Source organism: Lontra canadensis, unplaced genomic scaffold (assembly GCF_010015895.1).
Source record: "Lontra canadensis isolate GAN:19392208 unplaced genomic scaffold, GSC_riverotter_1.0 scaffold60, whole genome shotgun sequence".
In the NCBI taxonomy this organism is placed as follows: Eukaryota; Metazoa; Chordata; class Mammalia; order Carnivora; family Mustelidae; genus Lontra; species Lontra canadensis.
In genome coordinates this window covers 10,866,839-10,891,424 of record NW_022631054.1, presented here as the reverse complement: position 1 = coordinate 10,891,424, position 24,586 = coordinate 10,866,839, and the positions used below count along the sequence as shown (strand labels likewise).

Genomic DNA, 24,586 nt, shown 5'->3' with positions numbered 1-24,586 from the left:
GTTTGCTCAAGACAGGAATTTAGAAGTCATTCTTCATTTCTCCTACTTGCCCCACCAGGCACCCCGTCCAGTTCTTTTTAGCTCATAAGTATCTAAGGAATCCATCTCTGCCTCTTCATTCCTGCTACCTCTCCATTCCTTAGGCCACCATAACCTTTCCCCATTACTGAAACAACTTCCTAACTAGTCTCCTTCCTTCTCCCAATCCCCAATCCATTCTTTCCATTGATCTCTCTAAAATGCAAATCTGATCATTATTCCTTTGCTTAAAGTACTTCACTGACTCTCCATTGTCCTCAGGATAAAGTCTGAGCTCTTGTGCTCACAGGTATAAAATACACTGGAAAATTTTTATCATCTACCCATAAGCTCAAAGCTGAGCTTGACATCAAAGACCCTCCAGGATTGGAGATTGTCAGGCTGAGTTTGACACCAAAGACCCTCCAAGATCCTAACTGTTCTTCCGAGTTTACTCTCACATTAGTATCTCCACTGGCCAGAAAATGCTCAAAAATTTCTGGTACTCATCTCTGTTTCCCCTCATTGAGCTCCTGCAAGGAGTCCTTTGTCCTCCATATCCCCACGAGTCTTTCAAGGCCCAGCTCGAGACATATCCCCGTTGTCATAATTGCCCCTTCAACACTTTCTGAGACCCTTAAATCATTAGGGCCTATTCTTCTGTAGTATTTATCCCTCACACAGAGTTGGTTCATGTATGGTTTCTCTCCCTCTCCTTTTAAGACTTACGGAAGTCATGACCAAAAGCGTAATCTTCACTAGAGCTCACCTACATAATAGGAGCTTAGTAAATATTTGTTAAATACATGGATAAATGCAAGAAAACAGTACTGTCTAGCCCCTTTATGTCCCCAACGGACAGAACATTTTGAAGACACCACTCCCCTGCCTACCCCTCACCCCACCAGCCAGAATATGCCTCAACCCACTGGATGGAGGATGGGCTGGCACGCGTCCCTTAGGCCGTTTTGTACGGTTTTCTACCTCCAGCCCTCGGAGCTGCGTCTGGTAAAGGACGGTAGAGGTAGGAGATGGCGTAAGTCAAAGGGCACTGCCGTCCACCCCGTAGGATAAGACACGGTGGGGAAGGGAGACCTTCCCATTTCCAGAACACCGCAAATCTCCCGCAGACCCTCTTACCTACACGGGAGGGTGGGAACTCTTCCCGAGAGGCGTCCCGGTTGACCAATACCTGACCCAGATCACGCGAGTCAGCCAATGGCTGTGAAGCACGGCTAGAACGGGGCGGGGAATGGTTGCTAGGGCCCGGCCGTGGGGTGTCGTGAGAGGCTCGGAGAGAGACTCGGCGGTTGCTAAGCCGGGAGGTCACAGAGCGCGGCTCAGGGATTGGGCAGCGACGGGAGAGGGGGGTGGTGATTGGGCGGCGCCCAGGAGGCTCCCGGGTGAGGCGCGGGCGCGCGAGCGGGAGTTCCGGCGGAGGCCCGTGCTGGGGGCTGGCGCCTTCACCATGGCCTCGGCTGAGCTGGACTACACCATCGAGATCCCGGATCAGCCCTGCTGGAGCCAGGGTATGGAACGAGGGCCGGGTCCCATCTTGGGGAGGTAACCTGACGAGTCTCTGGGTCGCAAGCACAGCTGTGACTCCGCCCCTTTCGGAGCCCCGCCCTCTCGCGACCCGCCCCCTCACGGGGTCCTGCCTGGCCTAGACTTGGTCGGGCCCACAGAGTTCCGCCCCGCACAAGCCCCGCCCCGGAGTGGTCTCCGCGTCCGAGTCCCGCCCCTTCCCTGCGGCCTCGGCTCTGTTGGGGGCTTTTTCTGTCTTTTCGGTGGCAGTTCTCAGGTCCGTGCCTTCGTTTCTCCCCTCGAAGCTGAAGGCTGCTGAGGGCAGGGGCTGTCCTTCCTTTGTTTGGGGTCAGGCTTCCCACTTTCAGCCTCTCGTCAGCGGTTGTGGCTGGGGGACCCACCCACATTATTTTCCACCCACTGTTTTCCTGGGGGTCCTTGCAGAAGCCCGGGACACGGGACTCATCCCTCCCGCTTTCCTTGGCAGTGGTGAACCAAGCAGTCTCTGCCGTCAGGTAGAAGTCGGTTCAGATCCCCTCTTTAGTAGCTAGATGACCTCTGGCAGTTTCCTCATCTGCAAAACTAGGCTACCTATAGTAACCCCCTTTCCAGGGCTGTTGGTTGCACAACTGGTGTAGTTTGTGTGACGGACCCAGCATAGTGCCTGGCATGGAGTAAGTACAGTTTTTAGCATTCCTCCTCCCTGGAGTCGTATCATTAAAGAGCCATGTGTGGGAGGCTCCACAAAATGAGTAGCCTGTAGAGCAGGCCTGGGTCCCTGCAGTGAGAGTTGGATTGCAGGCCCAGAGGACAGAAAGTTTGGCGCTGACTGGGAATTTTGATAGAGGAGGTTTGAGGTACTGAGCCCAACATGTCTCTCCCTCCTTTGGTCCACATGGCCTTTCCACCCTCCAGTCTCACTGCCATCCGAGCAGCCTCTTGTATGGCTACTGGCGATCTTCCTTAATGTAGAGGTTTACTCTTATCATCGCTCTGCCTAAAACCCTTCAGTGGCTTCTCAGGGCCCTCAGGATAAATCAAGTTCAGGTTCCTTAAGGTGGCAGTCAAAGTCCTTTGCACGGTAGCAGCCCCTGCTTATCTCTTTGATCACAGTGTCCTTCCACTGTTCAATTTGAGTTTTATGTTCTGGCAACCCAAACTGCTTGTGATTCTCCACACACTTCTTGCTTCTCTGCCTCTACTCCTGCTGTTTCCTCTGTCGAATGCCCTTTCCCCTCTGCTGTGCCACACTGTCCCCTTGTCCTTGTCCAGTTCGTCATTGAAGGCTTAGCTCAGATGTTGCCTCCTTCAGGAGAGCCTCCCCAGCCCCTTCCCATAGCATCTTCTGTTATTGGTTGGGGTCTAGGAGGAGAGGGCAGCCCTAGGTTTCCACAGGACAGATGGCCCTAGCTCCTTAGGGCTGCGTATGGTGGCAGAGGGCTCTTGGGCTTTGGGTGTAAAAATACTTTTCAGAAGTTTGGCATCAGGGAGAGATGAAGCCAGTTAATATTTTTTTTTTAAGATTTTATTTATTTATTTGACAGAGAGAGAGATCACAAGTAGGCAGAGAGGCAGGCAGAAAGAGAGGGGGAAGCAGGCTCCCCGCTGAGCAGAGAGCCCGATTCCGGGCTTGATTCCAGGACCCTGAGACCATGACCTGAGCCGAAGGCAGAGGCTTAACCCACTGAGCCACCCAGCTGCCCTGCCAGTTAATATTCTTGCCTGTGGAGAGCCACCAGCTGCAAAGGGCTGGAGCTGCCCTCTTCGTGGCTAGGAGGGCAGATGTGCTCTCTCAGCCCACGTGAGCAGCCTGGTGGTCTTGGTTTGCCTCACTTCTATCTCCTACTGGTTTTAGGGCTTTGACAAGTTGTTGAACCTTCCTGGGCCTCATATTCCTCCATAACAGTGCCTCTTTCATGGGACTGTGAGGGTTTCTGAGACAGTGACTGGGTGTGTGTGCGTGGCATGTCGGTGTATCTCCTCGTGTCTCCCCTCACTGCGTCAGGAGGTGGGGTCCTAGAATTGGAAGAAACCTCAGGGGGGGCATTTAGTCCTACTAGCATGAGGGTATTCTGTTGCTTCCAGACCCTTCCCTGACAGGACGCTTCCTCCCAAACATCCTGGCCTGCTGGAGGTAACTAGGATTGTTAGAAAGCACTTCCCTTTCTTGAGCCACTATAGGCCGTCCTGTCGTTTCTGTTTTCAGTTCAGTATTTGGTGTGTCCTGGCCGCAGGTTAGTTGCTGGTGCCTGAGAAGTAACTCACGCACAGGCTCCATTCAGGGAGCTTTGGTTTTCAGGAGGTGGGAGGATGTATAAGCAGGTGGTTTCACAATGATGTGGTAATTGCCGGACAAGAAGGTCGGGGTGGGTGCAACACAGCAAGGTAATCTCTCTTCCTCTCTCTTCAGGAGGTCAGCTCATGCCTTCCTCACATCTCTGTTCTCCAAGAGGAATACCTCTAGGGCTGTCAGCTGTCCTTCCTCCGATGTGGTTCGAAGGACGTCCTCCATCTGATTGCTTCTCTGGATTGGCTTTAGTTCATCATGCCTTTCCCTCTCAAAGCGCATGCCCCAGAGCTGGGCTGGGGTTGTAGCCCCCCTCAGCAGGAGATAACAGCACTGTGATCCCCTGAATCTGTTTCCCATCTGCAGAGAGCTCCCTCCAGGCTGACATGGTTTCACATGGGGGGAAGCTAGGGGGATCCTAGAGACTGTCTTTCTTTTGCATTTACCATTTAATGGTACAGAAGTATGTAGGGCAATCATGTTTGGTTTCTGGAATTTCTCTCCGCCATATTTGAACATGAAAACTGCGATGCCCAGCACTGCTGTGAGCTGACAGGCGAGCAGCTGCTGCTGGCATATTGTTACGCAGAAGGCAGCTGCGGATCTAGGGTTGTTCAGAGCCCAGGCTGGGCAGCCCTGGATCCTTCTGCTGGGAATCCAACCAGCCAGTATCTGTGACTGCCCATGCCGAAAGAGTAATCTGTCCACTCCTTTGCTGAAGCTGATCCCTTGACCTGGAATCTCCTTGCATCCTTCTTCCCTGACCAATGATCCCTGTCCCTTCCTAATACTCTGTTCCCATCTCATTTTCTTGGGGAAGATTCTATTCTCTTGGCTCCCATAGCAGGGATCCCTGTGGTAGTGCTTTTGATGGTTTTGCTCGCTGTTGCTAGGGCCTGGCAAGGATGAGGTGCCAAAGGACCTGAATGGAGTCACTTGGCAGCTGTGTAGGCCCGAGCCAGAGATGCTCTGACATCCCAGGCTGAGGCTAAGCCGCCCCTTCTCCCAGCCAGAGATTGGTCAGCCAAGCGCTGCCCCAGGCCCCTCTTTGGCTTGCTGGCAGGCCAGGAGGCCTTCTTAACAGCATTATATTGCTCTCATGCTTAGAAAACATTTTCAGAAATAATTGATTCACAGAGTCTGGATAAGGGGCCTACCCTTTGAGTACAAGGAAGGCCTTTGGTGGTCACAAAGAGGAGAAGTAACAGGTTTATTGTGAGCCCAGGTTTTATTGTTTTACTGCTCTTCTGCTAAGCACTTGCGAAAAAAAAGAAAAAAAAAAGAGTGGGGGCCAAAAAAAGAAAAGGCCACTTAACCTTCAGGAAGCTTTCACTGGCACCTGGGAAATAGTTTTGAGTGGTTTTGAACACCAGGGTGGGCCCCAGTGGTTATGGTGGGCTTCTGGAGAAGAGTGGCCCACTGGACCTAGAGCTTCATAGGGCTGATGGGTAGATGGTTAGCAAAGAAAATGCAGAAGTCGGGGCACTAGGGGAGGGCTGAGGTGGTCCCACAGAGCTGTCACACCAGAGAGGCCTTAGAGGCCCAGGTGAAGAGTAAGTTGGGACTTCATCCTCTCCTTGCCTGTGGGCCCCCCGTTTTTTTTAAACAGGAGTTTAATTTACAGGCATACCTTGTTTTATTGTGCTTTGCCTTATTACACTTTGCAGATGTGGGGTTTTTGTTTGTTTGTTTTTGTTTTTGACAGATTGAAGGTTCGTGGTAACCTTGCATCAAGCAAGTCTATGGGTGCCATTTTTCCAACAGCATTTGCTCACTTCACGTTTCTGTGTCATATTTTGGTAATTCTCCTAATATTTCAGACTTTTCCATTATGATTATTTTTTTTATGGTGATCTGTGATCAGTGACCTTTGATGTTACTATTGGCCTCGTTTGGGGGCGCCACGAACCTCACCTGTGTAAGACAGTGAACTTAACCAATGATTGTTGTGTGTGTTCTAACTGTTCCACTGACTGGCCATTCCATCGTTTCTCTCCCTCTTCTGGGGCCTCCCTATTCCCTGAGAACACAGTATTGAAATTAGGACAGTTCATAACCCTACAGTAGCTTCTAAGTGTTCAAGTGAAAGGAAGAATCATGAGTCTCTCACTTTAAATCAAAATTCGGAAATGAGTAAGCTTATTAAGGAAGGACCGTGGAAAGCCGAGAGAGGTTCTCTTGAACCAAATGGCCAAATTGCGAAGGCAAAGGAAAAGTTCTTGAAGGAAATCAAAAGTTCCACTCCAGTGAACATACGAATGATAAGAAAATCTTACTGCTGATGCGGAAAAAGTTTTAGTGGTCTGGATAGAAGATCAAACATTCCCTTAAGCCAGAGCCTAAATCCAGAGCAAGGCCCTCACTCTCTTCAATCCTCTGAAGGCCAAGAAGGGAGGAAGATGCAGAAGAAAAGGTGAAAGCTCGGAGAGATGGGTTCCTGAGGTTGGAGGAAAGAAGCCATCTCCATAGCATAAAAGTGTAATGTGAAGCAGCAAGTTATGATATAGAAACCAGAAGACTTGGCTACGATCATTCGAAGGTGGCTGCACTAAACAACATATTTTCAACATAGAAGAAACAGTCTTGTGTTGGAAGAAGCAGCAATGTAGGACTTTCATAGCTAGAGAGGAGAAGTCAATGCCTGGCCTCAAAGCTTCTAAGGGCAGGCTGACTCTCTTGCTAGAAGCTAAGGCAGCTGGTGACTCTTTAAGTTGAAGGCATTGCTCCTGTACCATTCCGAAAATTCTAGGGCCCTTCAGAATTATGATAAGTCTACTCTGCCTGTGCTTTCTGAATTGAATAGGAAAGCCTGGATGCCAGCACATCTGTTTCCAACATGGTTTACTGAATGGTTGAAGCCCACTGTTGAGGCCTTCTGCTCAGAAGAAAAGATACTTTTCAAGATATTAGTGTTCATTGACAATGTACCTTCATCACCCTTGGTCACCCAAGGGCTCTGATGGAGGTATATGATAAGATTAATGTTGTTTTCATGACTGATAGCACAATATCTATTCTGCAGCCCATAGATCAAGGAGTAATTTCAAATCAAGTCCTGTTGCTTAAGAAATACATTTCTTGAGGCTAGAGCTGCCACAGAGTGATTCCTCTGGTGGACCCAGGCAAAGTAAATAAAAAACATTCTGGAAAGGATTCACCATTCTAGACGCCATTAAGAATATTTGTGATTCATGGGCAGATGTCAAAACACTATCATGAGCAGGACTTCGGAAGAAGGTGGTTCCAGCCCTCATGGGTGACTGTGACCGGCTGAGCACGTGAGCGGAGGAAGTGACCGCAGATGGGGTGGAAAGAGCAAGAGAACGAGAGTCAGAAGTGGCGCCTGAAGGAGCGGCTGAAGTGCGGCCGTCTCTTAAGAAAACCTGAACAGGTGAGGAGTTACGGCTTATGGAGGAACAAAGACAGTGGTTTCTGGAGATGGAACCTGCTCCCAGTGAAGACGCTGTGAAGATTGTGGAGATGACAGTAAAGGATTTAGGACATTCCGTAAACTCAGTTGCTGAAGCGGCTTTAGGGTTGGAGAGGACTGAGTCCCCATTTTGAAAGAAGTTCTGCTCTGGGTAAAATGCTATCAAACAGCATCACGTGCTACAGGGAAATCGTTTCTGAAAGGAAGAGCCAATCAGTGCAGCAAACTTCCTTTTTGTCTTATTTTAAGAAACCACCACAGCTGCCCCAGCCTTCAGCGCCCACCACCCTGACCGGTCAGCAGCCATCAACAGCGAGGCCAGACCCTCCACCAGCGAAAAGATTAGGACTCGCTGAAAACTCAGATCGTGATTGGCATTTTTTAGCAATTAAGTATTTTTTTTTTAAAGATTTTACTTATTTATTTGACAGAGAGAGTAGGCAGGGAGGCAGGCAGAGAGAGAGGGGGAAGCAGGCTCCCCGCTGAGGAAAGAGCCCGATGCAGGGCTCGATCCCAGGACCCTGAGATCATGATCTGAGCTGAAGGCACAGGCTTAACCCACTGAGCCACCCAGGTGCCCCAGCAATAAAGTATTTTTAAAGATTTTATTTTTTAATTTTTTTAAAGTAAACTCTACACCCAGTGTGGGGCTTGAACCCACAACCCTGAGATCAGGGGTCCCATGCTGTACTGACTGAGCCAGCTAGGCACCCCAGCAATAAAGTGTTTTTAGATTAAGGTATGTACATTGTTTTTTTAGACAATGCGAGTACATACTTCATAGACCATAGTATAGTGGAAATAACGTTTGTATGCCCTGGGAGACCAAAAAATTTGTTTGACTCACTTTATTGTGATATTCGCTTTTTTGGGGTTGTTTGGGAACAAGCCCACGTATCTCCAAGGTCTGCCTATATTTTTTGGAATCACAGTCTCTTTTGCACATTAACGAAAACCCTTTCTAATTTGTCTGCTCTATACCAGGCGCCGTCTAGGCTCTGGATTTGAGGTCCAAACCTGGTGGACTCTTTCCAGGCCTCCTTTCTCTGAGCTCGCCAGGGTCTCTCTTGTCCTTCCTCTGTTGACTGTGTCCTGCTCACATGCCAGGCCTGCCAGGAGCACCTCTCATGATTTTATTAATGGCAACCACCTTGTGAAGGAGGGAGAGGTTTTACTCTGTTTTACATATGAGGACCAGAAACTCCAGGGAGATGAGGTGTCTTACCCCAAATTACCCCATATTTCAACTCGAGTTCCACTCCTCAGCTAGTGCGTGTGGATTCCTCTTGCCCTTAGGAAGTGTTGCTTGACTATAGTTCCATTTCTAGGACACAATTAAGGACACACACAAAGAAAGAGGTGTCCAACAGAGTCCTTTTATAATAGCAAAAATTGGAAACATCATGTCCAATAATGGGAGATTGGTCACCACAAATTATGAAATATTCTACGGTCGCTCCGTAGCCACTAAAAAGAGTAATGTAGAAATATATAAGCTGACAGGGAAAGAGGTTCACAATATATTGCTAAATGGAAGAAAGCAGATTACAAAACAGTGGGATTCCAATTTTATTAGACATTCATTTTCTCCTTTTCTGCAGTACGCACGTGCTGCTCGTGAAGGAATAATAGTATCTGGGGTTCATTGAACTCTTCTTTGTGCCAGGTACCATGCTAAGCCCTCGACAGACATTATCTTATTTAATCTACATATTGATAGCCCCATTTTAAAGAAAGATTTTATTTATTTGACACAGAGAGAGGAGGAATATAAATAGGGGGAGTGGGAGAGGGAGAAACAGACTCCCCGCTGAGCAGGGATCCCAATGTTGGGGTCGATCCCAGGACCCTGGGATCATGACCTGAGCCAAAGGCAGTTGCTTAACAACTGAGCCACCCAGGTGCCCCTTAAGAGCCCCATTTTACAGATAAGGAAATTGAAGTTTAAGGAGCTTGCTCAAGGTCTGGTTCGTAATTATTCGTGGCATAGCCAGAGATTTGGACGCAGATAAGGTTTTGTTTTATTTTTATCTTTTGTAAAGTTCTAGATTTAATTCCATTTAGTTAACATACAGTGTTCTGTTACTAGTTTCAGATGTACAATATAGTGATTTGATACTTTCATAGAGCACCCAGGGCTCATCACGACTAGTGCGCTCCTCAATCCCCATCATCTGTTTCACCCATCCCCTGCCCCACCCTCTGGCGAGCATCAGCTTTTTCTCTAGCCTTAAGGGTCTGTTTCTTGGTTTGTCTCTCTCTCTTGAATTCAGATATGGTTTTATAAAGTATGTACTGTGCTACTTTCCTAGGCTCTTATTTCAAAAAGTAAAAAAAAAAAATTATAAATAAAGTAACTTAAATATAAGTATATAAATATGGGAACTGTTGAGTACCCGATTGGCTCAGTCGGTAGAATATGTGATTCTCGATCTTGGAGTCGTGAATTCGAGCCCATGTTGGGGGCAGAGTTTACTTAAAGAAAAAATAAATACCAGACCTAGGTATGTGAGATTCTAGAAAGTTTTGCTGGGGAATAGAGGACACTGAGGATCCTTTTATTCTTCGCATTTTAAAAAGAAAACATAGGTTCTTTGCATCTTCATTCTGACTTACAGATAAAAAGCATGTATGGTGCTGTATACCCTTATTACTTATCAGCCTTTCCTTTGTCTTCTCCACATGCCCCTGGGATATACACAATCTAATCTATGCTTTAGTTTTATGACTTGAACTGTTGTACAATATGTGTATCTGTAATTCTTCTATTATTGGTGTCAGTATTGTTTTGTTGAGAAATCCTAGAGGACAGGGAAACTGTGAGATTAAATTGTTTTGTGGGTGCTCAAGAATCACCAGGGTTGAAAAGAATACTTCTGCCTTACCAAGGGGCTAAAATAAGATTTAAACTCTCGTTGCAAAAGTGATAACATGTTGATTTTAGAAAGTGGGTAAAAAAAAAAAATCATGAAAAAACAATTGCCTCTAGTCCCAGAAATAATTGCTATTAGTATTTGATGTGTTTTTTCTATGCATAAATATATATGTGTGTGTATATACATAAATATATATGTACCTATAAATATATATATATATTTTAAAAGATTTTATTTATTTGACAGAGATCACAAGTAGGCAGAGAGGCAGGCAGAGCGAGGCGGGGAGCAGGCTCCCCACTGAGCAGAGAGCCCGATGCGGGGCTCGATCCCAGAACCCTGGGATCATGACCTGAACTGAAGGCAGAGGCTGTAACCCACTGAGCCACCCAGGTACCCAGCACCTATAAATAAATAAATAAATAAATATGTATATATATGCACACACACATATATATATATTCTGTTGTATATGCTGCTTTTCAACGTGCTTTTTCACTTAATGTATTACTAATTTTTAAAAAGATTTTAAAGTAATCTCTATAGCCACCATGGGACTTGAACTTAAAACATCGAGGTCAAGAATTGCATGCTCTACAGACCGAGTGAGCCAGGCAACCCTATTATTATTAATTTTTAAAAATAAGAGCATTATTGAACTATAATTCATATACCATAAATCTCACCCTTTTAAGCTTGTATTGTTTTTTAGTATATTCACAGAATTGTGCAACCGTCACCACTAACTCCAGAACAGTTTCCCTCACCTCAGAAGAAAAGGTATACCCATTAGTAGTCATGCCCCATTCCCCTCCCCCACCTTTAGCTCCTTGTAACCACTATTTAACTTCTCTGTGGATCTACCTATTTTGGACATTTTATATAAATAGAATCATGTGATATATAGTCTTGTGGCTGGCTTCTTCTACTTAACATAGATTTTCAAAGTTGATCCATGTTGCAGCCTGTGTTGGCACATCATTGCTTTTTTTTTTTTTTTTAAGATTTTATTTATTTATTTGACAGACAGAGATCACAAGTAGGCAGAGAGGCAGGCAGAGAGATCGGGGAAGCAGGCTCCCTGCTGAGCGGAGAGCCCAATGTAGGGCTCCATCCCAGGACCCTGGGATCATGACCTGAGCTGAAGGCAGAGGCTTTAACCCACTGAGCCACCCAGGTGTCCCCGTCATTGCTTTTTTTAATGACCGAATAGTATTTCATGGTATGGCTATACCATATTACTGATAGGCATTTGGATTGTTCCTGTTTGGTGGCTCTTGTGAATATCTGTGGCTCTGAACATTTGTGTCCAGGTTTTTGTGTGGACACATGCTTTTACTTCTCTTAGGTGTGTGTTTACCCAGGAATAGAAGTGCTGAGTCCTGTGGGTTTTTTTTAGATTTTATGTATTTATGTGTTAGAGAGAGAGAGAGATAAAGATAGAAGCACAAGCGGCGGGGGGGATCCCTGGGTGGCTCAGTTGGTTGAGCCGCTGCCTTCAGCTCGGGTCATGATCCCAGGGTCCTGGGATCGAGTACCACATCTGGCTCCTTGCTCAGCCAGGAGCCTGCGTCTCTCTCTGCCTCTGCCTGCCACTCTGCCTGCTTGTGTTCTCTCTCTCTCTCTGACAAATAAATACATAAAGTCTTAAAAAAAAAAAAAAAAAAAGAAGTACAAGCAGGGGGAGCAGCAGGCAGTGGGAGAAGCAGGCTCCCTGCTGAGCAGGGAACCTGATGTGGGTGGGACTCCATCCAGGGACCTTCGGATCATGCCCTGAGCCGAAAGCAGATGCTTAATTGACTGAGCCATCCAGGCGTCTTGGGTCCTGTGGTAACTTGATGGTTAATTTTTTTCTTAGGAACTGCCAAAATGCTTTCTAGATGCACCTTTTTGTGTTCTCACCCGTAGTGTATGAGGGTCTGATCTCTCCATGCCCTCATCAACACTTGTTACTACCTGACTTTTTTTGATTATAGCCATCCTCCTGGGTATAACATGGGATCTCACTGCAGTTTTCATCTTCATTTCTGTAAGGACCGTGATTTTGAACATCTTTTCATGTGCTCATTGATCATTCGTCTCTTTTCTTTGGAGAAATGTGTATTCAAATCCTTTGCCCATCTTAATCGAGTTGTCTTTTTATTGTTGAGTTGTGAGAAGTTTTTGGTATATGCCAGATACAAACCCCCTATCAGATATATTATTTACAAATATCTCCTCCTGTTCTGGGGGTTGTTCATTTCACTTTATTTATTTATTTATTTGACAGAGATCACAAGTAGGCAGAGAAGCAGGCAGAGAGAGAGGAAGGGAAGCAGGCTCCCCGATGAGCAGAGAGCCCAATGCGGGATTCGATCCCAAGACCCTGGGATCATGACCCGAGCCGAAGGCAGAGGCTTTAACCCACTGAGCCACCCAGGCACCCCTCATTTCACTTTTTTGATGGTGTCCTCTGAAGTACAAATATTTTGAATTTTGACAAAATCCCAATTTATCTTTTTTTTTTTCTTTTAGTCCTTGAACTTTTGGTCATATCCAAGAAACCTTTGCTTAATGCGAGGCCACAAAGATTTACTCCTGTGTTTTCTCTGAAGGGTTTTATTAAAGGTTTTAGCTCTTACGTGTGTGTCTCTAGTTTGCTTCATGTATTATCAAATATTTCCATATGATTAAACAATTTTATTTCTTAGAATTGCTATGTCAAAGATGGCATGCTTTTGAGATTTTTGATCCATGTTCCAAAACTACTCTTGTCCCTGTCCTTTCCCCCCACCTTCCTACCTGTCTTCCACTGTTGGGGTTCAGGCCTTTGCCTTCCCTGGCCTTGTGTGTTACTACTGCAGCCTCCTCCCCGATCCCAGCGGAGTCTAACTCAGTCTGGTGATTGGGGGTGGGGGATAGAAAGGGGTTGCCGGAGCCCTCGGGGGAGGCTTCCTGGAAGTGAACAGTGAGCCGACTCAGCAGGCGGAGCAGGCATTAGCCAGGCATGAACATGGAGTGGCGGCACACTGGGCGGGGGAGTGAGGAGCACGTGCGAGGTCCTGGAGATGGGAGCAGGGTGGTGATGGGAGCTGGGTGGCGTCGGGGTCCAGAGAGATGGATGCTGGCTCTGCTACTTCCTGGCTGCATGTTCTTGGGGAGAGGGGCTTACTCTCTCTGTGTTTTAGTTTTCTCATCTGGGAAATGGGAACAATAGTACCTAATTCCTAGGATGGTTTAGGACCCAACGAGGAAGCATATATGGGGGCTCTGGCTGTGGGGGGGTGGTCCCTGAGGACAAGGAGGAGGCAAAAGAGGTCAGAGTGGATCTGTTGATGGACAAAGACAGCTATGTGTACACTTTTGGAGCTTAGGTGGTAGAGACTTGGTTCAGCCTAGGGGCTTCGGTTTTGTTACCCAGGGCACCGGCTGGGGCAGTTGTTACAAGCTGGTCTCGAGACCACTTGGTTTGGGATTCCAGTTTCACTGGTTATTAGTTGTGTGACCTTGAGCCAGTTTCCATTATCTCTGTGCCTTAAGTTGTTCATCAGCAAAATGAGAATAATCACAGTACATTGTTCATGGGATCGTTGTAAAGTTTGGTGAATTGACACATAAAGGGCTCAGAACAGTGCTCGAGGCGAAACGCTCTTTTCCCTGTTACCATCGCTGTTTTTCTTGGTGATGGGGAAAGAGGGGGAGAAAAGAGCTGGAAGGAGATGTGGACTTCAAGAGGTTTGTGATGGCTTAGGAAGTGGATTTGATTGCCTGCACCGAGTCGTGGGAAGTCTTGGAACATAAATGAGAGGTAGAGCCAGAGCCCAAGTCTTGTCCCCAAGGGGCAGCAGCCGAAGGCCCTGAGATGTCAGCCACAGGAGGGAACCGGGTGACCTGGTCAGTGGAATAAGCACAGAAAGAACAGGGGCTTTTATAAGAGGATGGAGGAATCGTGATCTGGATGTGGCAATAAATAACAGTGGCCATAACAATTACTTGTATTACTCTGGAAAGGGCAGTGGGTATCAAGAAGAATGCTAGCTTCTTTTTTTTTTTTTTTTTTTTTAAGATTTTATTTATTTATGAGAGAGAGAGAGAGCGAGCACAGGCAGACAGAATGGCAGGCAGAGGCAGAGGGAGAAGCAGGCTCCCTGCAGAGCAAGGAGCCCGATGTGGGACTCGATCCCAGGACGCTGGGATCATGACCTGAGCCGAAGGCAGCTGCTTAACCAACTGAGCCACCCAGGCGTCCCAAGAATGCTAGCTTCTTGTCCTTGGATCCATCCTTCACTTGGCAGCCCCAGGTTCATTCCAGCACGTTTCTCCTGCGTGCCTGAATGGGCCAGCTACAGGGCTGGGCACTGGGGATGGAGTGATAAACACGCCACGCTGAGCGCCTGCCTTCACAGAGCCTGCTGGCTAAAGGGAGAGACAGACATTAAATCATCCTACAAGTCATTAATCAATCCAGATTGGATCCTGCCACTTCCCCAATTCCAGAATCGTCCTTTGCTCTTGGAATAAAATCCCAACTCCTACGCATGGCTTGAAAGACCCTGCAGGATGGGACCCCAGTGCCACTCTCAGCAGCTCTTGCAACCACTGTTGCTCTTCTCCCCGGCTTTGAGCCCCCAGGACTGCTTGCTGGGCCTCACACCAACCCCAGCATCTCCAGAGCCTCCTGCCCACACCCATGGCCTCTCTCCACCTGGTGTGTTTGTACTGGGCCTCCAGGGCAGCCCAGCACGTGTGTCTTCCTCTGGGGGGCCTTCCCTGTCGCCAGCGCTCTCAGCCTCATTGCCAGAGCACCTTGGACTTTCCTGGTTATAGCACTTGAAATCTAGAATCAGAGCAGGCAGCACGGCTCCGGTCGGGAGGAGGGGAGGATGAGGGCTGAAGTTAGGAATGAGTAGAGAGAGTGGGGCCCCGGGATGAGATTGTGTAGGGGGAATGGGAGATTCCCACGGGCAGGAAGAGTAGCTGTGGCTCAGGGGCCACCTCGAGTGTCTGGCTTGAATGGAGGGACGTGTTCCCGCCCATGATGAGCAGTACTGAAAGGCTGGGCTCTGGGAGTGGGCGGTGTGTTCAGGGTGTCCATATTCTGAGAGTTTCTTCGTGGAAATGCCTCTCTGGGGAAGAGTCATTCCTCCCTGAGTTGGTGAAGCCTGGGCACCTGTAAAACCCGGTGGAGCAGAAGGGAGTTTCATGTGCAGGGGCAGGTCAGAGGGTCTACAGAAGCTGCTCGAACTTTCCCCAACCGGGAATGCACCATCATGGCCCATGCAGGCTGACCTTAACTTCAGGAGGCCGCCAGCGGGTGTGGCGTCCCTTGGCTGCCTTCTCTGGGTTGGAGATAAATGCTGAAGCCTTTTGCTGTGTCTTGTTGGTGGCCCAGGAGGGGAACCACTGTAGGCCAGGGGAGGGGAGACTGTGCTCAGTCAGCTGCACGGAGGTCAGAGAGCCTCCCTGGAGCTCCTGGATCTCAAGGTTCAAAGGCAGATCCAAGTGGGTGGCTGTTGATGGCTACCCCTGAGGCTGCTGCAGCCCAAGCTTCAGGAGCCGTCATCCTCAGCAGGGTGGGCTAGGGCCCCAGGGAGGCCTAGACGCCTTTTTGCCAGAAGGGCCAGGACAGCCGAAGAGCTGCTGCCGTAGCAGGGGATGGGGACACCAAGCCGGGAAAGATGGTGCAAATGTTTGGAGTGGCCTGAGTTAGATCTGTGGGACCGTCTCCCTCCCCCCGGGGCCAGGCAGGGATAAGGGGAGCCTGGGAGTGCTGGCACTGAGGAGCACGGGCAGCTCCTGCTCCAGGCTGAGTTGCAGCCCAGCCTGGGATGCCCCTGGGGGCAGGCCGTTAATCTCTGAAGGCCAGAGTCACCACTGCTGGAGAGCAGGAACATTGAACTTTTCAATCATGTTAATTTCCACAGGAAATTGTTGTCTTCCTTTTGTCCAAAGGTTAGTGATTTATATTTACCATCCTCTTAACTAGCCTTGAAATTTACTGTTGCCAGGTCACCACCGGCATCCATAAATCTCGAGGTGGCTGCTGAGCGGAGACAAGGGGCTTGATACTGGGAAGGGCACACCCTGGCCCTTGTGGGAGGGCAGATAACTAGGAGTGGACAGTCCTGGCACTGAAGTCCCCCTGAGTGCGTGGGTCCTTACTTGGAGGGGGAAATGAGATGAGGTTTGACCAAACAAGGCTGCGGGGAAGCTTCTGGGAAAGTAGCCATGGAGGAAGCAGCTGGCTTGTGCCTTGGCACATCGCTGAAGGAGACATTGCTTCTAGTTGTGGACAGTGCCGGTGGCACAGAACATCTCAAGTGCGTTAGTTAGGATGGGGAGCAGGGGCCAGATTCCCAGCTGTACACTTCCTGGGTGACCTTAGGCCAGTAACTTAACCACTCTGTGCCGCAGTGTCGTCATCTTCAATAATATTCCTTGCAGTGTTGTTATGAGCGTTAAGTCTTGGCAAATATGGCGATGATTATTCTCTGGCAGGAGAGGGCGGGTGGTTTAATGTGGTCCCGCAGAGTCTGTCTGCTCTACCTCCCCGTTGGCACTGTCCCATCCTTTTCTCCTTTTAAGATCTCCTTCTTCTAACTGCTTGTGAAATTAGAATAGGGCTGGCAAACTTTTTCTGTAAAGGGACATAAGTATTTTAGGCTTTGCGAACCGTAGGGTCCCTGTTGCCATGACTCATCTCTGCTGTTTCAACATGAAAGCAGCTACACACAGGAAGTAAATGAATGAGCATGGCTGTGTTCCAATAAAACTTTCTTGTAGACGATCAAACTTAAATTTCATATAACTTTCATGTGTCACAAAATATTAGTTCTTTTGATTTTTTTAACCATTTAAAAATATAAAAACCATTATTCTTTTCAGTGTGTGGTTCATACAAAACTAGAGCATGGGCCACATTTGGTCCATGGCTTATAGTTTGCTGACCTCTGGATTAGAAAGTGACATTGCATGGAGGAAGTTCTCACTTTTCTCGCCTGGGCTATGTCTTTGAGTTACGAAAGAAAGGTGCCCTCATGTGGGTTTTTCCAGTGACCCTGCATTGCCTCCTGAGAGGCCTAAATGCCACTTGAGGTGGGATAGAGGAGGGAGCCCTGTGGGGACCCGAGGCGCGGGCGCTGGCAGGATATGCCAAGATCTGGCATCTGTTGCTTCCCTGCCTGCAGCTAGATTGGCTCTGGATTGGCCAGTCATCCTCACCCCGTGTGCCACCTCTAGTGCTGACAGTCCCCCCATGTCTCTGTTTCAGAGAACAGCCCCAACCAAGGCGGGAAGGAGGTGGGGACGCGACAGCCTTTGGTGATTCTCTTGGGCTGGGGTGGCTGTACGGACAAGAACCTTGCCAAGTACAGCGCCATCTACCACAAAAGGGTGAGTACTGCAGGCTTGTGGACACCGTGCCCTGGGGGGCACTGCCGCCTGTGGCCTCTCTGTGGCGAGCTCAGCCTTGGCTGCCCTCATCTCTGGGCTGCGGCGACTGCTGAGCACCAATGTGACAGGCCTGGTACTGAGAACAGCCTGTGAGGAAGACTCTGGGGTCATAGGGTCTCTGGCAGGATTTTCCCTCCTTTGCTGCCAGCTCTGTGGCCGGGTCTGTCTCCTTCAGCCCCCTGACCTGCTTCCTCTTCCTTCCTCCCTAAACCCCGTGGTGGGCAGCCCAGCCCCGATGTGCTTCCAGCTGTGGAGTCGGCCCAGACCTCAAGTCTGTTGTTGCCCAGATGGGCAGCAAGAGCCTGGGCTGAGAGTGTGGGGCACAGTGAGTACCCCTAGGATATTCTCCATTTTCTGACCAGGTGAGTTTCTGTCTTGGGGTTGACATGGCACCTTCACATTCCCATGGCAGGAGAGCCTCTTGGAAAAGAGATTCAGGCTGGAAGTCTTTTGGCTTCTTCTTAGGCTACCCCAAGAGTTGGACGTAGAGCTTATGGTAATTGGAGAGAGCCCTAGGAGGGCCTGGTTATATTTTGGAAGCCTCTTTTACATCTGTGGCTTCTGGCCTGGCCCTGCCCTCCTCAGCAGAGAGACGCCAGAGGGGACAGCCCTCATTGCCACTTGGAAGCCCTGGGCTGAGGAGGAGTGGGGATCTCCAGTGGTCAGCCAGTACCCCCAGCCCCTCGCCTACAGCCTCCCTCCACTGACCACCGTCTGCACTGGGACTGAAGGGGGTGTGGCCCTGGAGTGGGAGAAGGGTTGGGGGCAAAATGTTGTTCTGAGCCTGAGGCCTTCCCCCAGCCAGCAAGGCTGGTCCTTTGGTGTCGCCTTTCATGAATGGCCTTGCAGTTGGGGGTAGTTTCAGCTACTTCTGAATTCCACTCACTGGGCCAGTCTTGTTTGTCTGCTTTGCCATTGGATTAAGATCCCTGAGGGCAGGTGGAAGAATAGGAATAGGTGAGTGTGGCCAGAGCAGAGAATGAAGGAAAGGGCAAATGTCAAGAGAGGAGGGGGGCCTAGGGGGAGGGTGTGGGGTTAGATTCCAAGGAAGGCAGCAGGGTGAGTTGGCAGGGCTGGCGGAGGGCTCCTCTGGGAAAGGAAGGGGGTCAGGACAGCATGCGTGTGGAGAAAAAAATGGTCCAACTCCTAACTCCTGATACTAGATTATTTAAAAGAAAGTAAAAATACTGGATCTACCACCTAGAGATGACCCCTGTTTACTCATTTGTGCCCATCCTTTCAGCTTTTCTCTGTGTGTAACTTTTCTTTACCTAACAAGATCTATTGAATATACTTAAAAAAAAAAAAAAAAAGATTTTATTTATTTATTTATTTGACAGAGACAGACACAGCAAGAGAGAGGGAACACAGGAAAGGGGAGGGGCAGAGGGATAAGCAGGCTCCCTGTGGTACCCAGCAGCTGAGCAGGGAGCCCGATTGTGGGGCTTAATCCCAGGACCCCGGGATCATGACCTAAGCCGAAGGCAGACGCTTAATGACTGAGCCACCCAGGTGCCCCATTTACTTTTTGTTTTAAGAAGATTTTATTTATTTGTGAGAGAGAGAGAGCACAAGCAGGGGGAGAATGGCAGAGGGAGAAGAAGGCTCCCTGCTGAGCAAGAAGCATGATGTGAGACTTGATCCCAGGACCCCAGGATCGTGATCTAAGCCAAATGCAGACACCTAACCGACTGAGCCATCCAAGCATTCCAGTTTTTCAATATACTGTTTTGCATCATGCTTATTCTCAGATCCTGATCTCCACCTTGCTTAATCTGTCTTCTTCTCCTTGAGTTCTCAGTCCATATTCAGATGCTCTACAGTCCCCAAAATGTCCTTTATAGTTGATTTGCCCAAACTAGGATCCAATCTAGATTATCCATTGGATCTAGTTACTTTGTTCCTTAAGGCTCTTTTATTTATTTATTTTTTAAGATTTATTTTTAAGTTATCTCTACACCCAGCATGGGGCTACCAGAGAATATATCCAGGAGCGTGTGATCCCGAATCGTGCTAGAAGGAAAGTATGATGGGTGCTAAGAGGCGTTGTGTGATTTGGCCCATTTGGGAGAGCACGGGTGACCTTGGTGAGACCAGAGCAGGGAAGTTAGTGGGAGGGGATGAGGTGAAGAGGGCAGGTGTCAAAGATTGTCTTGGAAGGTGGCGAGAGGGTGGGATAGAGTTAGAGGGGAACACAGTGTAATGGCAGAGACTTTTTAAAAAATAATTTTATTTGAGAGACAGTGTGCATGTGGGGGGTGGAGGGGGAAGGGGCAGAGGGAGAGGAGGGAGAGTCTTAAGCAGACTCTCTGCTAAGTGCAGAGCTAGATGTGAGGCTCTGTCTCGGGACCTTGAGATCACAACCTGAGCCAAAACCAAGAGTCAGATGCTTAACCGACTGTGCCATCTGGGTGTCCTGAGACTTTAAAAAAATTTTTTTAAATGATATTGGTTTGTCAGGAATTGAGAGAGATAGAGGAGGAGACTGAAAATACAGGAGAGGGAAGCAAAGATCCATGGCAGGACTGTGGGTTCGAGGGTGCCCAGAGATGGAGATCCGCTTGGCTGGGGGGTGGGGGAGAAACTGGGATGTGACCAGCAGGGACTTCTAGGAGCTTCTGACGGGGGAGATGGCAGCAGAGATGTGGGCACCTGGGAAATTTCAACATGAGGCCAAGATCCTGCGGGCACTGGGAAGCTGGGCACACATGTGCCCTTCCCTCGGAGGGCTGGGGCCCCAGAGGGTATGTTCCGCATGTGCCCTCATAGGTGACGCGGGGTTGGAGGGCACACACCATGTTATATCCTCATAGATGGTGTGTTGACAGGAATTGCTGTTTATGTCTCCATGTGAATGCTCCCGGTCAGGAGTGTGTATGTGTGTGTGTGTGTATTCTTGAAGAGAGTGTAGCATCTCACTGTGTACCTGCCAGTGGTATATATGCACGCAGGTGTGTCTTGCCAGCTGTGGCTTTGTTGTGTACTTACATACGGTGTGGCGGGTGCACATGAGTGAGTGGTGGGTGCCGCATGCATCTGTGTCTGTGGGATACGAAATGGGTGGGCTTTTGCTGGGTTCTCGGAGTTGCGTGTGTGGCCGTGTGATGTGGGAGTGTGTTTGCATTTGTGGGAAATGCTGTGGCTTGGTTGGGGAGGGTTGGGGCGAAGATCTTTCAAGTCCCACTGGGAAGCGAGAACAGAGCATTTTATGAACTCTCCGCAGATCCCGACCGGCCAGGTGGCATCACTGGCCCCTCTGCAGAGTCTGGGGAGGGGGGCTTCGGCACGCCAGGGCCCCAGTGAGAATAGTGCCAGGAGGAGCTGGGGACAGGTGTCAGACTGGAGTCAGGGACAGGGGAGCAGTGAGGGGGCTGACAGCAGGGTTATGTCAGCTGACCATTTGGTTTTGCTCTGGGTCACTCAAGGCTGTTCTCATTATTACTCCTGCCGCCACTGATGGCTACTACTGTTGGTTGACTTTGTGCAGGGTGCGGTTTGGGGCACTTGAGGTGTGTGTTTTCATTCGGTCTTCACCATAGCCCAACGAGGTAGACGTTATCCCAATTTACAGAAGGCACAGGCCCAGGACGGTGATGCAATTTGCTCTTCGCCCCTACTGTTAACAGTGGTGCCAGGAATCAAAGCCAGACCTGTGTGACCCCAGAGCCCGCCTAACTCAGATTCTGCTGATAGAGGGCCCTCTGTCTCTTGAGCAGGACAGTGAGAGGGGATTAGCATTCAGGCACATGGCATTAGCTGCCTTTTTTAACTGACATAGGAGAGGATCTGTCTGGAAATTTTGAGGCACGCTTGACCCAGGCTTGGAGGGGTACATGAAATTGGCTCAGATTTTAGAATTTGAGGAACAGTGTTTATTATATTTGGAATTTCAAGGCGAGTGGGAGGAGGGATCCCAGGCCTTAGAACCAGAGAAATTGGGGTGCCAGGCCCCTGTGCCAGAGAGCACGGACTCTGCTCTCAGACACCAGAGATGGACTTGATGTGGGTCCAGCTCACGAGTGGCCTCTGGTGGTCAAGGCTGGGGCATGCAGGCTGCATCTGTGGTGTCGGATTTTATGGGGGCGGCTCCTTGTGCCTGGGAGGGTGGGGATGGCGCAGAGCAGAGTCACTGCAGCCAGGTGTGGCCAGCAGTGAGGCCTTAAATATGCCAGAGTTGAGCAGATGAGGTGCAAGGGGGAAGGTGGGAGAGAGACAGGGCACGGGCCAGAGATGGCTCCCGGCCTTACACACCGTGCCAGGCTGAGTGGCTGTGGCCAGCATGAAGTGATTATTCCGCAACTGGGCCTCGAGTGTACCTTGCACTCTGGAAGGCCCCGGTGTCTGAGAGCGGTGAGCTGGTGCCTGGAGCACCCGTAGGCTTATGGGCCCCCAGCAGTCAGAGCTGTGGGACATCTCTGACCCTAGCTTGGACTCCCCCCCCCACCACCCCCACACCCTACCCCCATCCCTGAGGACCGACCTGGCCTCTCTCCTCTCCCCAGGGCTGCATCGTGATCAGATACACAGCCCCATGGCATATGGTCTTCTTCTCCGAGTCCCTGGGCATCCCTTCACTTCGTGTTTTGGCCCAGAAGCTGCTTGAGCTCCTCTTTGATTACGAGGTGGAGAAGGAGCCCCTGCTCTTCCATGTCTTCAGCAATGCCGGCGTCATGCTCTACCGATACGTGCTGGAGCTCCTGCAGACCCATCGGCGCTTCTGCCACCTGCGTGTGGTGGGCACCATCTTTGACAGCGGCCCTGGTGACAGCAACGTGCTGGGGGCTCTGCGGGCCCTGGCGGCCGTCCTGGAGCACCGGCCTGCTGTGCTGCGCCTGCTGCTCCTGGCGGCCTTCGCCCTGGTGGCAGTCCTCTTCCATGTCCTGCTCGCCCCCCTCACGGCCCTCTTCCATACCCACTTCTATGACAGGCTACTTGATGCCGCCTCTCGCTGGCCTGAGCTCTACCTCTACTCCAGGGCCGACGAGGTGGTCCTGGCCAGGGACGTGGAACGCATGGTGGAGGCACGCCTGGCGCACCAGGTCGTCGTGCGCTCCGTGGACTTTGTGTCATCTGCGCATGTCAGCCACCTCCGTGATTACCCTACTTACTACACCAGCCTCTGCGTCGACTTCATGCGCAGCTGTGTCCACTGCTGAGCTCCTTGCCCCACTCACCCAACTCCTCTCTGCTCCAGAAATAAACGCCCCACCCCTCCCCACAACCTCTGTCCGTGGCCGGCGGGGTCCTCTCCTGCTTCAGTTCTGTGACAGCCCTTTGGGACTCTGTGGTCCCGCGAGGAGAGAACTCTCACTGAATTCCAGCAGCCTCTGCCCCGGGAATGGTTTCTCCCAGGATCCTAGGGGTGGGAGTGCCCAGACAGGTTTCCGCGGGAATCTTGCCCTGACTGTGTTTGGACAGGCATGGGTCAGGCTGTGGTCGCCTGGAGCTCTTAGGACGGGTAGGGCTCACAGAGTGGGGAAGGTTGGGCTGTTGAGGAGCCCCAGCACTGATCTTTAACTTCTTGAAAGGCAGGTGAGCTTTGAGTAGTGGTGCCAGAGGACAGGGTCAGGCTGGTGCACGGGGCTAGGATTTCTGCTCCCAAGCCCCACAGCATGACGCACCATCCGCATAGACCCCACTTGGTAGTTGATGTAGAGAGACTCCTCTCACCTCACCGCTGGAGAGAGGGGAGCTGAGGACGTGCAGGTGGTAGGCCTGCCGGGGTCCACAACGCTTTGCTGGGAAGCTTTTGGTCCAGGAAGGCTGCAGGGTGTCTGACAGGCAGCTGGAGTGAGGAGTAGGAAGACAGTGGTGCCATACAGGACCTGGGACAAGCGAAGTTGGTAGCCCTGGAGACCAGAGCCGGGGCGAGGACTCCTTCATCTCCTTGAGAGACCCACTTGGATCATCTCCAGGCTGGAGAGGTGGCTTCAGCCTGAGTTCTCTACCTTCTCCTGTTCTTTAAGTCCCTGCTGCACAATGCTGGCACATAGTAGGTATTCAATAAACATGCTGACTGAATGAGCTCACTGTGGCATTCAAGGGACTTGGGAGGGGGACAGGGACGGGCTTTGTAAGTTTGACAGGCAGTGACGGAGATGGCTGGCCAGGCTCTGGGTGGGAGCTGACGCTTGATATTCTCAGGACTGACGGACCCTCTGGCTCCAGAGCCGAGCTGTCTGCATCTTGCCCGCCCTCTGTAATCTCTTGGGACCATGGTCACTGATCCTCTATGCTGTGCAGTTGCATTCCTAGCCATAGCCAACAGGTGGCAGTGCTGCCTGGGCCATAAGACCAAGCTTAAGGATACCACCGCTGAGTAGGCTTCAGGCCCTCACTTAGGGTTAATGTGGCCTATTAGAGAGCATATGCGCCCCCCCCCTCCCGCCCCACCTGGGTTGAGAGTAACCAGCCATCAGGGACCTATGGAGTCCAAGGCAAAGAGAGGATAGAGTTGAGGCCTGAAAGGAGCCAGCCCGATGGGAACTGGGCATTACCCATTTTTCTGAAACCTTAGCCATCACTGGGGCCGCTCTGTTCTGGCAGGCTGCATACATTCCCTAGAACCTTGGGCCCCAAGATTCTTGGACTCGGGATATTCGGTGCCATCAAGCTGGGCCTGGGGCTCGGCAGGGCCTTCCCTGAGCTCCAAACAGGTTGACGTGTCACCGCGGTGCAGAAGGCAAGAGCAGCAGGCTGGACCCTATTCCGTAGTACACACCAAGGGCACCCCAGACGTCGGTGTGTCTAAGGTGGGGGGATTGAAGATGGGGGATGGGCCTGGTGCGTGACACTGTGTAAAGGACAGGACTCACCTGCAGCTTAAAGCACCTGCCTGAGCACCCAGGATGCAGATTATTACCTGGCGGCATGCAGCTCTGGGGATGGCGATTTGATAAAACGCCATCTTCAGTGCTGGCGGCCCAGCTTCAGTTCCCTGCTGCAAGAGTCCACCTTGGACAACTGGGGCTTTCTCCCAAGGCCACCCGAGGATCTAGGCAGGAGCTACACTGGGGTGTT

The 24,586-nt window shown here is 50.2% G+C and overlaps 2 protein-coding genes across 2 annotated transcripts in view; one reads left to right on the top strand and one right to left on the bottom strand.

Annotated features, from left to right (window-relative positions):
- ARMH1 (armadillo like helical domain containing 1) overlaps positions 1 to 1,319 on the bottom strand; it is a 54,321-nt gene extending 53,002 nt beyond the window's left edge. The window contains exon 1 of the mRNA XM_032877575.1: positions 1,159 to 1,319. The gene's annotated coding sequence lies outside the window, so the exon portion shown is untranslated. The remainder of the gene's footprint in view (positions 1 to 1,158) is intronic.
- Positions 1,271 to 23,587, top strand: TMEM53 (transmembrane protein 53). Its single transcript, XM_032877576.1, has 3 exons — positions 1,271 to 1,547; positions 17,385 to 17,506; positions 22,069 to 23,587. Exons 1-3 carry the CDS (start codon positions 1,271 to 1,273, stop codon positions 22,720 to 22,722), a joined length of 1,053 nt encoding a protein of 350 aa, XP_032733467.1. The 3' UTR covers positions 22,723 to 23,587.
- The last annotated feature ends 999 nt before the right edge of the window (positions 23,588 to 24,586 follow it).